General features: G+C 39.7%; 2 protein-coding genes across 2 annotated transcripts; both read left to right on the top strand.

Moving 5' to 3' along the window:
• The first annotated feature begins 1,836 nt into the window (after positions 1 to 1,836).
• Positions 1,837 to 7,235, top strand: LOC120293863 (disease resistance protein RML1B-like). The gene is made up of 5 exons (XM_039313638.1): positions 1,837 to 2,027; positions 5,720 to 5,923; positions 6,003 to 6,112; positions 6,409 to 6,661; positions 6,806 to 7,235. The coding sequence occupies exons 1-5, from the start codon at positions 1,837 to 1,839 to the stop codon at positions 7,233 to 7,235; spliced, it is 1,188 nt and encodes a 395-aa protein (XP_039169572.1).
• Positions 7,236 to 14,475: 7,240 nt separating this feature from the next.
• On the top strand, positions 14,476 to 16,013 carry LOC120293862 (disease resistance protein TAO1-like). The gene is made up of 3 exons (XM_039313637.1): positions 14,476 to 14,502; positions 15,011 to 15,063; positions 15,620 to 16,013. Exons 1-3 carry the CDS (start codon positions 14,476 to 14,478, stop codon positions 16,011 to 16,013), a joined length of 474 nt encoding a protein of 157 aa, XP_039169571.1.
• The last annotated feature ends 605 nt before the right edge of the window (positions 16,014 to 16,618 follow it).

The raw sequence follows: 16,618 nt of genomic DNA, 5'->3' as shown, positions 1-16,618 counted from the left end.
ATGACCTCATATCTCTCTCTTCTCTAGTCTTTTCTCCCTACAACTAGGGGTAATTTGGTCATTTCACCTTGCACAAATTACAAATCTGACATTGGGCTGAATTGGTGGATGGGCCCAAGAAATAGGCTAGGCCATGAATAGGAATGGACTTGGGAGTTGGTTGGGCTTGATTGGGCTCAAAGTTGGACCATGGGCTTTGACAAATGAATAGTTGGTTTGGGCCCAATGGGTTCATTTATTTGATTTGGGTCCACTAAGGTGGTTGTCCCACCTTGGGCCTAGGGCCCACACTGGCTTGGCCCGGCCCACGTCCTCACGGGCTCGCTTCCTCGGTCCAAAAAATCCCTTTTTCAAGCACACAGCTTAACTGTCGTTGTAGCTTCATCTAAAGTCTGTCCCAGACATTTTGATAATTCGAAGCCCATTCTTTAGTTCTCATGCTATGTCAATTTCGCCCTAATGCCATTTTGGGTACAACTCAAACTAATGGGCGGCTCCAAGGATTCCCGCGTAACCGACTCATTTCAAACCACGTTCAAGACATCTTGACACATGGACGTCCTTGACTACATGAAATTACGGATGATAGATTCTTATTTCAAAGTACATGATCACTGAGGATCGACATAGAGTTGTTCATGGATTCGATAATGATAAACGAAATCACCCGTCGTTCTATTATGTTCGTCCGTGAATCAACTCCCAGTCGTCCTTGAAATCGGCCTGTCTATCTACAGGATCATCCTCACGCAAGTCTCATGATCAAGTCGTTTTTCCAAGTCTAGTCCTTTAGTCGTACAAGTTCTGTCCTCATTAGCCTTTCCCCTCAAGGTCGGTATCTCGGAGTGATCAATTCCGAGTGAGATCAACCGACAATGCATTAACGAAATTCATATTCATTCATTCCTCAAAGAGCTCGACTTTCAGGATGTCACAAACAACCTTGAGGTGGTGGGAGAGGGAAAGAAAAATGAAATAAATTTGAGAGCGGGGAAAGAGACGAGGGAAAGAAGGGAAGTGGGGGTTGGGGGTGGACCCCCCAAGGGACTTTTTTTTTAATCGGAAAATAAATAAATGAAATTAAAAAGTAATTTTGAAAAATAAAAGTATTGAATGTTGAATGATGATAAATTTTGGTCATTGTAGAATATCATGGATTTATTTAAATAAGTTTATTATAATTTCTTGTTAGTTATTAGTTTCATCAATAATTTTTGTTAAAGTTAGAAACATATCTCCAAAACATGTATACGCATTAATTATGAATATGTTTCGAATTTTCAATGAATAGATTTATTAATATTATTAGTGTAAATTCATTGTAAACTCTTTTTTAATTAATTAATTTGAATCAAATTAATTAAAAATTAAAATATTCATTTAATATACAACATGTCCAAAGTGTCAAAAAATTTTATTTTTGAGAAATGATGTGTCGACGTGTCATGTCGTGTCGTGTCATGTGTCCGTATCGCACGCCGATGCTACTTAAGTTGGTGAGACAAAAGTCTAAGAGTGAGAGTTAGAATAGGCCTAGAGTAGGACCGACCAAAAAAAAAAAAAAGTTGGCATTAGCTGTTGAACGGTCATCATTCCTCCATTCCCTGCTCTGAGTGGTCCTTTACCTCTTCATTTTTAGGATTCTTCCTCTACACGTGCTCATTCGTTGCTTTCGGACATTTCCGCATTGGCCCTTTTTAGAACTACAGTAGTAGACCTCCTGTGGCTCTGTGAGAGAGAGCGCGAGAGCGAGCGACGGATTGGAAGGAGAAGGCTTTGACGGGGTTAACAGTGGCTGCTGGGTTTCTGAGTCTCACGTTGGCTCCGACTTGGTCCATGGCGTTTCTGATTTTGTTCGGAATGATTCTTTTTGCAGCTGGAAAAATGATGAGAAGAAACGAGGCTCCTGCAGCTGATAAAACGGCTCCTGCCCATGATGATCTGGTTCTTGATATTGATGAGCTATTAACTCCTGATTCTGCTGCTGGAAACCCGGTCAGTTTCTCCACATCTTTGGGATTTGTAATGTTTCTTCAAACTGCCATTCCACTAATCTGGGGGAATCAATCCACTGCTTGCGATTCGACCCAACAAATGCTTAAAATCGTCTGGAAAGTTACATATCTTCTTTGACATGAACGATTTTGAAAATTACGAGATCCTATCCAAACTCTAAGCACTATAGACATTGTATGCTGGGCCTCTTTAGCACTTTTGCTTTCTCCTAATAGTTAAGAACATTATTTAAATTTTGAAAGTATTATGAAAAATTATTGCGTGTGAATTCATGTATCGACATTTGAGTATTATGAATGTTTTGAGTATTTTGGATTATTTTAAAAAGTTAAAATGTCCAAGTCGCAAGATCCAGGTGCAGTTCACTTGCTGTCTAAGGTTCGCCTCCATCAGAACCACAAAACTATGTTTTTTTTTTTCCTTCTTCTTTTATTTGGCTAGAAGCATGAGACTTGGTCTGAACAACTATGTCTACCATGTGAAGCGGTTTTAGTTTCCTCAACTGGACAGGAATCATCTTCAACCTCATCATCATCGCCTATGTGGCATCCCAAAAATTTCATGGCAATTTCTAGAGGCATTACAACCTATGGAAAAGTGAAAGATTGCGTCATTGAAGTATGTTGTGGCCACTGGACCGAAAAATTGTAATAGATTTAGGGCTGAACACTTTAATGGAAAGATATCTTATGTTCTTGGGTTATCAAAGTTGGTGCTATAGGATAATTTGATAATGAGAATTTTGTTCTTGGCTATGCACCTTATGGATTTGATTTTTATGGATTAATGTTGCAAGTTTTTGGCCATATTATTTTGTAATTAGGTATTTATTTAAGTGGGAAATTTAGGTTAGATCTTTTAAAGGAGAGTGGGCCGAAATTCTTAGGCGAAGCCGGCCCAAAACCCAGCCCACAATCCCCCACCCTTCGACCGGCTAAGGCCCAGCCCATGAAGCCCATAGGGCTGTCGACGGAAGGAGGGGTGACCCATGAGAGGCCCATCCTCTTGCATGGCAATTACCAAGTGGCAAGGGGGATTATCCAAGTGTCCCCTTGCATGTTTTGTGATGATTACATGCTAATCATGAGGGGGAAGAAAAGAAGAAGGGGCGGATTGAGCAGGGGGGCACGTCGCACGAGAGAAAGGGGGAAGGAGAAAAAGAGAGGAAGAGAGAAAGGGAGAGAGCGAGCGAGCGAGAGAAGAAGGGGAAGAGGGAGGCCGTTCGCTGCCGTTCGTCGCCACCATCGAGCCCACCTTGCCCCGACGTCCTTGCTTGTTGTGTTGTGCTCGGATTAGAGGCAAGTAGAGTCCATAAACCTACCCTTTGCTTACTGTGTTATGTGTGTGATGAATGGTAAACTTTGGTTGTGGTAGAAATGAAGAAATTTGAAACTCTAGAAAAAGAACATGGTAGCCTTGCATTCTGTTTTCTAGAAAGACAGTCCGACCTTTGATGAATTCGTGAGTTGCATGCGACTTTTTAGTTGGAATATCACTTCAACTTCTTCATGAAAGTTGTTGAGAACTTCTTGGAGAGTAACATATCAAAATTTCAGAAGAAATGAACAAGTATAGACCGGTGAAACTATTTTTCTTTGAAGAAGTTAGATCTGGAAATCGTAATGCTGACCTAGTGTCATTTTCTGAATAAAAGTTAAAGATGATATGTTAAGGAGTAACATACTAAAATTTTAGAGGAAATGGATGAGTTTAGGTTGGTGAAACAATCTTTATCCAAAACGATTAGAACTAGAATTCGGTGCCGAAGGTTATGGACGGTTATGGTTATTATAGTTTTTAATTTATCACGAATATGGTTTCGAGTTCTTCATGAAATATTTACTTCTGGATTTTTTTCTATAACATATAAAATTTTCAGAATTTTTGGAGTTGATTTAGGATTTTTACTGAATTTGTGAATAAAACTGTGTATGGCAATATTCCGAAATTATAAAGACTGTGATGTGTGGACTGTACCGAATTGTATGATGTTCTTTTGATATGGTGTTCTTCACGGAGTACTTTCCTCTAAATCTTGTATATAACATGTCGAATTTTTAGAATTTATTAAGGTTGTTTACTAATTTTTCAAGAATTATGACCAAAGGAGTGCAATCTGTTTTTATCCGAAATTCTGCTGTATTTTCAAAAATAAATGAAATTGCTCCATGTGATATAATGTCTTGAGTGGTTGATTATGCTGCATATGTGGTGACATATGGCATGTTATATGACATCAAAAGCTGGTTGAGACCCTTGATATTGTTGCATCAAATGCCATGTTGAAATTGAGATACACGTGTGAATATAAATTGAGATAATAACGAGACCGTCGGAGGTGTGAGCCGACGATGCCCCGGGAGTGTTGGGATGCCCGGAGTGTGGGTGCCGGATGCCCAGAGCGTGTGTGCCGGATGCCCCGGGAGTGTTGGGATGCCCGGAGGTGTGTGCCGGAAGCCCTGGAGGTGTATGCCGGGGATTCCTCGTTATGCTAGTTGGGGTACGAGATGCTCGGAGTGTGTGCCGGAGGCCCCTCGCAATGCCAGGTTGGATGCGAGCGATAAATTGAGGGATGCAAACATTGGTCCCTGGGAAGAAAAATGATGTGATCTAATTGAAAGATAAAGATCAAGAATTGAATCATGCACATGGATGTGTGCATATGGCATGGGATGAACCTCATGGGAATGCAAGCCTAGAGTGCATGGTGGTATATGCACGTTGCATGGTGATATAAGTACAAGTGCATGGTGATATATGCACGTTGCATGGTGATATATGCATGGCTGCAAGGTGAGGTATGCTTGAACGCACGAATGATATGTGTTTTATTCATGATATCTTGATTGTTCTGTTTGACGCATTGTGTACTTTGGTAGATCTTTACTGCTGAGTGGTTGTACTCACCCCTTTTGGGGATTAACATTTTAGATTAGAAAGATGCCTCTTTCACTAGTTGTGTGTGGTACCTTCTATGGCATACCTACTAACGTTGAGGTGGAGTGCACAGAGCATTCCTATATTAGTGTACTTGGTCTGGTGTATGTCTGAGTCCGTGTCTTGGTGATGTACGACGTTGGTTCTGCTGATGGCCCTGTTATCCAAGAGTTTTTGTCCGTTCACGTTCGACGCAATGGGGTGATGCTAGGGATGCTACTGCCGCCGCCGCCCAATGCACCGGGTTGGGTGTGATGGCACGTATGACTAGTGGGAGCTGACACTTTTTGGGGATAGCCAACACTTATTGATGGAGGGATGTACACGTTTGATGTAGGGTCGAGTTCTCTTTTGAGTTATAGCCAAGTATAGTTAAAAAAAAAAAAACTTGGCCTTTTGCTATACCGACCCAAAATGTCCATCGTGAAAATATAAATAAAAGTGACTCGGCTTTGTCTTTTCATTTGGAGCGTAGTTGGTGTGCATTGCATTATTGTTATTGGAGTAAGGGATGGTGAGACTCGTTTATGCTTTCGGTGATGAGCTGCGCTGAGACCTTTATTAAAAAAAAAGGAAAAAAGAGAAAAAAGGGGAGAAGAATTTTATTGATCAACCCCTATGAACTATGGTTTCACTTTAATAAAAAAGTTATTAGACTGGTATGTAATAGGATAAATGACAAGTACCTATGGTGACCCTAACGGATTGGGGGCCGTTGAGGGGTGCCACAGTCTAGGTTCAAGTATGATGTATTCTTGAATCTCAGAGGTCCAGATACTCACTATGGAACCGCAGATCACCTGTATAGACAATTGGAAGATGTAGGGATCAAGGTCTTCATGGATGATTATGACCTCACTCCTGGAAATGAGATCGGGCCAGAGTTAAAAGGGGCGATTAAGTGGTCGAGGATCTCAATAGCCATCTTGTCCAGAGTTTTGCTTCTAGTAAATGGTGCCTCAGGGATCTGGTACAAATGTGCGAGTGTAGAGCAAAAGGTGGACAGACTATTATTCCAATTTTCTATGAAGTTGAACCTGATGATGTAGCACTCCGACTTCTCTTTATAGAGATGCCTTACTTGAACATGAGAGACGTTTTCCAGATATCGACAAAGATATCGTCGAAGAATGGAGGCGGGCTCTTGTACAGACCGCGAGTATAAAAGGATTTACTCGGCATAACCGAAATGAGTGAGTAATGCTTTTACTTCTGGTTTCCTTTTGCTTTCCTAAATATATGAAAAAAATAGTGTAGGATAACGTGAAAATGAACCCAAACCTTTTTAAATAAATATATTAGTAATAATATCGATAATGATAGAAAATTTAACAATGCATAAGAATAGACCATGTGGGTTGATTCAATTTTTGTCTGTCCATTCCCCACCTTCATTTTTGTCTACTTTTTAGTATTTTTGGTGATTTCTTGTCATCCTCGGCCCAATTGTTGCAGGTGTGGTGCAATTGCTGAAGGAGGATTACCAATATGCGGACGACAAACTGGTTGGAATTGATCATCATGTTCAAGGGATGATGAAAAAGCTTGGTGTTGCCTACCGCGAGGGACGAGCGATCAAAGTACAAGGAGAAGAGGTACCTGGTGTTGAAATATGGGGTGAGCAAGGTGTTGGAAAGACTACCCTTGCAAAGGCTGTTTTTTATAAGATGCGTAAATTGTTTGATGCACATAGCTTCCTAGAAATTAGGTCAGAAAGAGTTCAATTTTCATGACATAAGTTGATTGCTGACCTGAAAAAACAAATACCTGCACCACATGAATCTTCCAGTGAAGAGACTGAAGAGATAGCAAGTTTATGTCATGATGCGAAGGTTCTCATTGTGCTTGACAGTGTGGACAAGGAAGAACAAATTAAAGCATTGGCCGGGAAGCTTACTTGGTTTGGTCCAGGAAGTAGAATCATTGTGACAATAAACAAAAAAAATATTTTCAAGGCTTTCGACGTTGGAGCAGTTGAAGAACACACGGTTAAACCGATGGATCAACGCCATGCTCATAAACTCTTTTGTTTGCATGCTTTCCAAGGGGATGCAGCCCGAGATGTCTCCGAATATTTTGGCTTGTCTTTGGACATTGCCGAAGCTATTGGAGGGCTTCCTTCCGAAATTGTGCGTCAGGCTTCATCTTTACGCGAGGAAATGAATATGACTAGATGGAAAACTACCTTGGGCTTATTGCAAAAGAAGGCAAAAAGTAGGAAAAAGCCCCACACATTTCAAGTCAGTTACTCAGGAGGATCTGAGCATGAAAATTCCATTTAAGACAATCTACTCACAAGCCCAATTCAAGACTTATCGATTAATCAAAGCGCTTTTGTTAGTTAGGCAAGCTAACGGAGTAGATTTTGGGCCATCCAAGGAGCATAGCATGATCCAACGGGTTCAATGAAAAGGAAAAAGCCCTGCACTTTTGGAGTTTGAATGCATTGCTCAAATCTTGATGCAACGGTAGAGTTGTAAGTTTCATGTGTTTTAAATTTCACTCTATTGTTTTCCAGTTACCACAATAAACATATGGCAAATTCTCCATTGGAAGAATTGAGATTTGAATTTGATCATATACGACAATAAATGTGTATTTTTGCGCGCGCGCACACACACACACAAATATATATATATATATATATATATATATATATATTACTTTTTCTCCATCAATCCCTCTAAATGAATGATTTGAAAAGTTATCTGGCAAAATTCTTTCGCTTTTAATTCATTCTCATAAATCTGCTTTATACTGACATCGCCTATCAGGTATCCCCTCACATATGGGGATTTTGGTATGCTATGGTAGGTAAGGCTTGAGAATCCTAGACAATTGCAAGTGAAGAGATGATTCTATGGGCTGGTTGCCGGCTATTGTAATTCTCGGTTAATTTGCATTGTTGATTTACTACTCGAACATTCTATAAATTTACCTGTCGTATGATAGATGTGTGCAAGGGCATGCTTCTCACCGCTTAGGTTTGAATAAGTTATGAAAGAAATTTATATCTAGTCATATTTGAGCGAAAGTCGTTGGTGTCGCAACAATCCTAGTTGAGGCACTTTGTTTGTCTCTGATTCACAGTCAGCTGTCATGGATTTGGATTTTGTTCGTCTCTGATTCAGAGTCAAGGGACTCCATGTACCGTCTAACTTGAATTTGGCACTTATCCTATATTTTCGGCTTCGATACATCAAGCAATGTTTCCAGTGAAGGACACTTGTAGACAACCGACACAATCAAAACTCTAGTTTGGCAAGGCCCTCAACAATCTACAGCCTAAAGCACGCATAGATGCGCAGATGGTGAAAGTTCTTCAAGCCCGATATACCACTTAGCTTTTCCATAGCTTTGCACCCTCCAATATGGAAGTCTTGCAATGACAACGTACCCATGACTTGAATCTCAAGTAGGTTTTTGCTGTGCTTCACTTGAAGTTTTCCAGGTGCACAAAAGGTTGACTCCCTCAAAGAAGACTCTGATCGATTGAAAACCCTGAGAGTTCCTACCTCATCACATCCTATCCTTTCAATTGAATGATTTTTGCTCTACCAATTACATGTATTCCAAAGTTGACGCGTGAAACTACTTTTTGATCAGGATTCTGAGTCAAAATGACACTATAGCATTAGTTTCTTACAGCATGCGTAACGCTGGCTTTTCTTCTCCAAACTCAAAATAAAACGGAGACATTTAAAATGCCTAGTAAGATGCCGCTACAAGTACATGACTCGACCCCAGAGTCACCCGACTGCAAGCCTTTCAATGCGCTCAAAGAACCGAGCAAGCACACCAATGAGAACAACTAAGATATTTTTACCATGTTCTAATTTGGCAGCATCAGGAATCAGGTTCTGCCTTTTTCAGCTTGCCGTAGTTTCCGAATGTTCGGGATACAGCTGCATCAGCTAATGTATTACACCTCCAGATTCCCAACCATATAGGAGTCATTAATACAAACCTTGAATGGAAAATTGCAAGAAGTTACAATTGTGAATAAGAAGATGGCCGAGGTTTCCAATTGCTTCAAGTCCGCCCTTTTGAACCTCCAATGGCTAGTAAAAAGGGACTATCTTCCGAGAAGGAAACAGAAACGACAGCACCCCTCCTCAAACGAGACAATGACGAAGCTCAGCATTCCGATTATCTACAACAGTTTACAGTTGCAGTAGAAAAATAATCATGATAAACAAAGGAGTATTCATGAGAGTCGAAGTTTTATAACAACTAATTCCTAACTCGCATCGTTAGTGTAATCTATTGAGTGACGTAAAGGAATTAATTGAATCAATAAAAAGTCTTTCCTCGAAAAGTTTTAGAATTCCGACAAAAAAATTTTCATCTATAAGGATGTTGGGCTTAATTTGCAGATACTATAATTACGAAAAAAAGCCTGTTTTACTTTTTTTTTATTGTCAAAAACTGCATGTTCATAGTCGAGGAACGAAACTTTCCATGTGAATTAGGTGCGTGGTACATATTCGATTATATTGCAGCATCAAATGTAACAAATATTAGATCATTTAATATGATTCTGAATCTATGCTACATGATTAATGAGGTTGGCTGGGCTACTTAATAAAAATGCAATTGACAATAACCTAATTTCAGTGCTATTTGCGGAAATAATTCATTATCATTCTATGTTTAAACAATCATATCTACCTAAATTATTAAAATTGTCATCGATTATCTAAATGTTATATTAGGGAGGAGATTTTTTAACTTTTGGTGAAAATTTGAATTTTCTTTTACTTTTTTAACTTTATTATGATATGAATCACCAAATACATTTATGAAAAGGTCATTGATTACCTAACACGTTTGTTTTTTCTTTACCTTCCCTCCATCATATGTACCTAAATAATTAAATAAATTGGAGCATTCGGATGCGGCTAATAAGAAATATATGAAACCTGATTGGAAGGTAGCGACATTAGACCGCCAACAGATGAGCTCCAGTAGTAGAAAGTGAAAGCGGACAAGGCCATGAAGGATCAAGACGACATTTTGCAGAGGCCGAAGATCATCATGGAGATCCTGTCACAACAAGAAGGACGAGGATCATTGCTTACGATCAAAAGACCGGAATATAATGGTGCAATTATAACTTTGGCATTGCTCATGGGCATGTTAGAATAATTAAATATAGAATAATGCATTCATCTAAAAGTTTAAATTTTTAAAACAATCAGTTGTGATTTTACCTAATCTCCCACGAACTTAATTTTTTAAATGAATGCGTGGTTTTATATTTAATTACTCTAATATGGCACGGTCATTGCTCACTTCTCCGCAAACTTTGGCATCGACTTGAGGACCTCCTGGGATGAAATTCAAAATGGCATGCGACACAGCCGACGTGCCAAGCTCCTTGGAGAGCCGTCTCCTCTAGGATGAGTGCATTGCTTCTGATCAAGTCATTAGGTTAATCGACTTTGTGCCTCTGAGCTGTTAGAAGCAGCCTGCTTCTAACAATCGTGGGTCCGTTTGAGTGGACATATCAGCCCTGCTGATTAGAACTGAGAATGGTGAATCTGCACTATATTGTGCAGGCCCTCCTCTAATTTTTCCCTTTGGTACTTATGAAAATAATTAATTATCATCCCTTACCAAAAAAAAAAAAAAAAAATTATCATCCAATATTTAAACAATAATATCTGCCCAATAAGTCATTGATTACCTAAATGTTATTTTAGTGATGGACCTGTTTGACTTTTAGTGCAAATTTGTTTTTTTTTTTTTTCCAACTTTGTTATAATGTGGATCACCCAATGCGTTTATTGAGAAAGTCATTAATTATCTAACGTGTTTTCATGTACGATCTCTTCCACCTTTTCTTTATCTTATCCCTCCATCATTTCACCAAAATAACTGAAATTTTTTTGATTACCTAAAAGTTACTGTAAAGCGAATCACTTAACGCATTTATTAAAAAGATTACTAATTACTCAAGGCGCTTTCATTATTGTCTTTTGTTTTTGCGAGGTCTACGAAGTCAAAGTGTGGAGTTGGAGAAGGCCAAAAGGTTCTCGATTGCTTTCTTTCTTTAATAGTAGGAGGACCCGGAAGACCTGGTTTCGTGTTTTAAAAGTTAAATTGAAGATACTCGTTTTATATTACCTGGTTTCGTGTTTTAAAAGTTAAACTGAAGATACTTGTTTTATATTCTTTCTTTTTTCTCTTCAAAACTGAAAGTGAGTTTGCTTTAGAATTAATATAACAAAAACCTCAAAGCAATAGAGTGCTTAATACAAGTCCCGCAAAAAAAATATGTTTTTATACATAATTTCTAATTCCAATTGAAAGGTACAATGAGTTGGTAGATAAAATTTTCCTTTTCTCAAAATCAAGAAAGACATTCCTTCCGTTCAAACATTTTCCATAAACCTTTATGTAATTATTTTTTACGATGGGTTTCTTGTCAGTGTGTACATAAGCCTTCTATTATTATTATTATTATTATTATTATTATTATTATTATTATAATACGAGACATCCTAATAACCATGCCTTCATTATTTGAACATGATGAAGGGCCTTTAACGACTCCCAATGTCAACTAAACAGAGACCGCGACTTCCTGATAATTTCCCCCACGTTTTGTCCAAGCACGGGTCCCCAAAAGTCAGCGGTCTTGGTCATGTATAAATATAATGTAGTCATGTGTATAAATGTAACGTATGTTGTTGTTTAATGTTTATACACCTTCTGTGCCCCCGTGGGAGAAAGCGCGAGACCGAGCGATGGCTTTGAGTGCGAAGGCTTTGACGGCGCCAATACTGGCTGCTGTGTTACTGTCTCCCACAATGGCTCCGACTTGGTCCATGGCGTCTCTGACTTTGCTCGGAATGATTGCTCCTGCAGTTGTTACTGCTAGGGGTGAGCGGTTCCCGGTTCCTTACAGGTTCTCACGGAACCCGGAACCTACCTCGGGTAAAGGTTCCTCATTTTTGGAATCTAGAACCTGCAGTCAAAACCAAGAACTCCGGAACCTACCCCTGTCACAAAAGGTTCCGGAGTCGCCTGTGTTCCAACGGTTTTTTTTTTTTCTTTTTTTCTTTTTTGATTTCTTCCTCCTTTCCTTTATCAGCTGAGTACCCCAAAATTATAAAGAGTGGTACAAACTCAGTAACAGAGAAGAAAAAAAGTCAATAGATGTGCTGTCAACATTTACATAAGACCAATATTTGAGAAAGCTATGCAGCAAAAAATCCATGGGAATTTCCTGTCAGCATAGTATAAGCCAACACACTAGATGTGATGTGTATGCATTGGAGTGATTGCAGAACACCAACTTTACAGGACAAAGAGCAAATGGATAGAAATTGTAGTTCACAAATGAGCAATCTCAAACCTGGCTGACACGAATATACAAAAGAAATAGCCAAAGATTCAGGGTAAAGGAGCGAGTGGCAAAAGAAAAAGGAAAGCGATCATTCGAATTTTTCAAAAAGAAATTAAAAGGGTTGCAAAATTGCTACTTAAACATGCAAAATGAAGGATATCAACTGAATGAAGGGGCTTTAGGCATCAAACTATCTCTAGAAGTTCCACACATATAGCCATTATAAGATTTGGACATTGCAGTACCTTTGTGTTCTGCATGACACGGAGTTGGGGTAGCACTAAAACAGTTTCAAGATAAACACAAAAAGCCCAGCAAATCTTGTTAATGATATGATGGTGTGTTGAGGGGTGAATCACTAGAGACAGCACAACACATGGAATCACCTGCAGTAAATGCAAAAGGGGAAAATTCAACAAATGTAAATATACTAATAACAAATAAAATTTAATGGATACAATTAGAACCTGGTTCTCACAACTCTATGTTCAAATTCTCTGATTTAGATGCCTCAGAGTATATTACCAGCTCAAGTTAATGATCAACAGAATTGGAAAAGGCAAAAAGGAAGTAAATCATAATTATTTGGTTAAGTTCAAGCTCAAATAACAAGCAGGCTATAACCCTTAAAATAAGTGGAAAAATCAAGAGACATTCAATTATATGGTTTTATTATGCCCAATCTACCTTCAACCTTATTACAATACTCGTAAACCATAAGAATTATAGAGCAACCTAATAAAACAATCTATTGACTGATGCCCATAACACCTTCAACCTTATTTATACTATAAAAGAATTAATTTATTGACCTTAGAAGCAAATCTATTGACTGATGTAGATTTTCAGATAATTTAAAGCATATACCTACCTCCTGACTACCACAAAAGAACAAAATGAACAGACCGCCATAACCAACTCAGCCTTTTGGAGACACATTACAAAAAATACAAGCCATAAGGTAAGCCTCATACCGTGTCTCTAGGGAAAAATACAAGCCTTAATTTGTTAGTCGCTGGTGCACTTGCTTGCTAAAAAGAAAAAAGAAACAAAGCTTACCGTGACAATGAGATAAGCCTTGGGCAGCAACTGAAGTTGGGCTTTTCCTTCCCCAAAATTCAGTGTAAGTGCTCCCACTGTAAAAAACTACTCGAAGATCCTTTACACCACGTACCTTACGCAGGTCTTGCTGCGTAGCGCTTGCTGAAACAATACAGTTCAGGTCCTCAAGAGTTTAGCAAGACATATAATGCGACAAAAAAATCACCAAACGAAATAGATGGAACAGCTCCATGCTCTAATAAACTAGCTGGTACCCATGCGATTTTCGAAGAAGGAACAAGGTCGAAAGTGCTTTCTTGCATAATGTCTCGGTCCAAAACATTTGGAGATATGTTGCTGACCTTGATCGTCCTTAGGTACAGAACATGGAGGAGCATGATGAACATATGAACTTTCATTACAGTAATCGTTCGATAATGATATCACGTGTTTATAAACTTTGATGATGCAATGATAAGGTGCATCAAGGTTAGTATATTCCGAAAAGTATTCTCATTATGCAGACTACAAAATCTCGGTGAAACTAACCGCACCTCAGATACATAATTCGGTGTCATGATAGATTTGGGACCGACCCATTTTTCCTTTCTGCATTATCCCCTGAGACCTGCATATTCAGGGGGAAAGCAGAACATTAACATACTCAATCTCAGAGATTACAAGTGCCATGGACGAAAATCATGTTACAAGTTACATGGAGGATTGGATCGAGAGCATAATCGAGACTAATTTTGAGGAGATTGATTTTTTTTCAGGAAACAAAAGGATTGAACATAGGCTTGCTCTTTACCAAGAAAAAAAAACATAGGCTTGCTTGCAAATCGGAATGCTTGGAAAAAGCAAATGCATCGGGCGAAACTAGAAGCAACATAGATAGAGCAAGAGAAAGCAAATGCATCAGGCGAAACCAGAAGCAACAGAGACAGAGCAAGAGAAATCGAGCACTCACCAACATCACGAATCGGCATTGAGACGATCTATAGGTGGGTGGCATCGGGGCGACTAGGCAAGCGGCTTCGGGGGCAGCAAGCGGCATCGGGGTGGCTGGGCGAGCGGCGACGACATCGAGAGATAGCTGGGTGAGCGGCGAGTGGCGTCCACCGGGGATGGCGGCGTCGAGTGGTGGAGTCGAGGTGAGCGGCGTCCGCTGCTAGCGGCAACGAGTGGCTGAGCGTCGAGGCAAGCGAGGGCAACGGCATTGAGGGAGGCAAGGGTGGGGCGAGTGACGTCCGGCGGCGGCGGCATCAAGGGTGAGCGGTGTCGGTGGCAGCATCGAGGCGAGGGCAAGCAGCATCGGGAACGGGAGAGCGAGAGAATGGGAGAGAACAACTAAGATAAAAAGTGATTTGGGGTCAAGGGTTTTACTTTTTAGGAACCCTACCCTGTTTTAGTTCAGTTCCGGAACCGAGAACCGCCGGTTCCCAGAAAAAAGGAACCGGGAACCGGAACCTATCTCTTCAGAACCGGGAACCGAACCGGACCCTCGTCCAGTTCGGTTCCGGTTCCCAGTCCTACCGGAACCACGCTCACCCCTAGTTACTACCCGAAAAAAGATGAGAAGAAACACGGCTCTTGCAGTTGATGCTCCGGTTCTTGCAGTTGATGCTCTGACTCTTGATGTTGATACTCTGGCTCATGCAGTTGATGCGCCAGCTCTTGCAGTTGATGCTGCTGGACAGAATAGAAGAAAGCCGGTTAGTTTTCTCTGCATCCTTGGGATTTGTATCGTTACTTCAAACTTCTTTTACATTAATATCGGTCCTCTGCTTGCAGTTCGACCCAACAAATGCTAAAAATCGTCTGGAATGTTACAAATCTTCTTTGACACGGACGATGGTACGCTAGGCCTGTTTAGTAATTTTGCTTTCTCCTAAAATTTAAACTATTATTAAAATTTCGAAAGCATTACGAAAGAAATACCTTTGGATTCATATATTGACATTGGAGTGTTAGGCGAGGAGTATTTTTTTTTTTTGGTAAGTAGGCGAGGAGTATTTTGAATTTTTTAAAAAGTCAAAATTCGCAAGTCGCAAGATTCAAGTGTAGTTCACTTGCTGTTTGAGGTTCGCCAACGTCAGAACCACAAATTTATGTTTTTGGTCCTTCTTCTATTTGGCTAGAAGCATAAGACTTGGTCTGAACAACCGTGTTTACCATGTGAAGCCGTTTAGTTTCCTTAATTTGACAGAAATCATCTTCAACCTCTTCGTCATCATTTAGATTCAAGTATGATGTGTAATTGAGTTTTAGAGGTCCAAATACTTGCCAAGAATTCATGGATCCCCCTTACCACCAATTGGTAGATGCAAGGATCAGGGTCATCAATGATGAATACTACCATTCTCCTGAAAAAGAGAGTGAGCTGGTGCTAAAAGAAGTGCTCCAGCGGTTGAGGATTTCAATAGCCATCCTTTCCAAAAATTATTCTTCCAGTAAATGCTGCCTAAATGAGCTGGTACAAAGGTGGGAGTGCAAAAAAACAAATGGACAGACTATTATCCCGATTTTTTATGATGTTAGTCCCTTTGATGTAAGATACCAGGCCGGGGATTTTGGAAGGTACTTCAATCTACATGAGATGGTGAGAGTCGACTCAAATACCATCCAAACATGGAAGGAGGTTCTTTGGAAGATCGCAGGATGAGAAGGATATGACCAAAATGGGAGGTGATGCTTTTAATTCTGGTTTCCTTTTTCTTTCCTAGACAAAAGGAAAAAAAAAGTGTAGGATGATGTGAAAATAAACCCAAACCTTTCTGAACATATAATATATATATATATATATATATATATATATATGTTTGTAATCATATTGATAATGGTAGAAAATTTAACAAAGCATAAGAATAGACCGTGTGGATTGATTTAATTTTTGTCGGTCCATTGCCCGCTTTCATTTTTGTCTAATTTTAAATATTTTTGGTGACTTTCTTGTCATCCTCGTGCTTCATCACTTACGTTTTGCAGGCACGACGGTCAGCTCGTAAAAAGTTGTTGCACGTGTGGTGCAAGTGTTGAAGGAGGATGACCAAATTGTAAACGACAAACTAGTTGGAATTGATCTTCATGTTCGAGAAATGATGAGAAAGCTGGGTGTTGCCAATGGTGAGGGACAAGCGATTGAAGTACAAGGGGAAGAGGTTCGCATTGTTGGAACATGCAGATGCCGGGTGTCGGAAAGACTACACTTGCAAAGGTTGTCTATAACAAGATGCGTAAGTTGTTTAATGCATGTAGTTTCCTTGAAAA

Source organism: Eucalyptus grandis, chromosome 5 (genome assembly GCF_016545825.1).
Source record: "Eucalyptus grandis isolate ANBG69807.140 chromosome 5, ASM1654582v1, whole genome shotgun sequence".
In the NCBI taxonomy this organism is placed as follows: Eukaryota; Viridiplantae; Streptophyta; class Magnoliopsida; order Myrtales; family Myrtaceae; genus Eucalyptus; species Eucalyptus grandis.
Note: the sequence above shows the minus strand (reverse complement) of the source record. Positions and strands in the feature narration are given on the sequence as shown.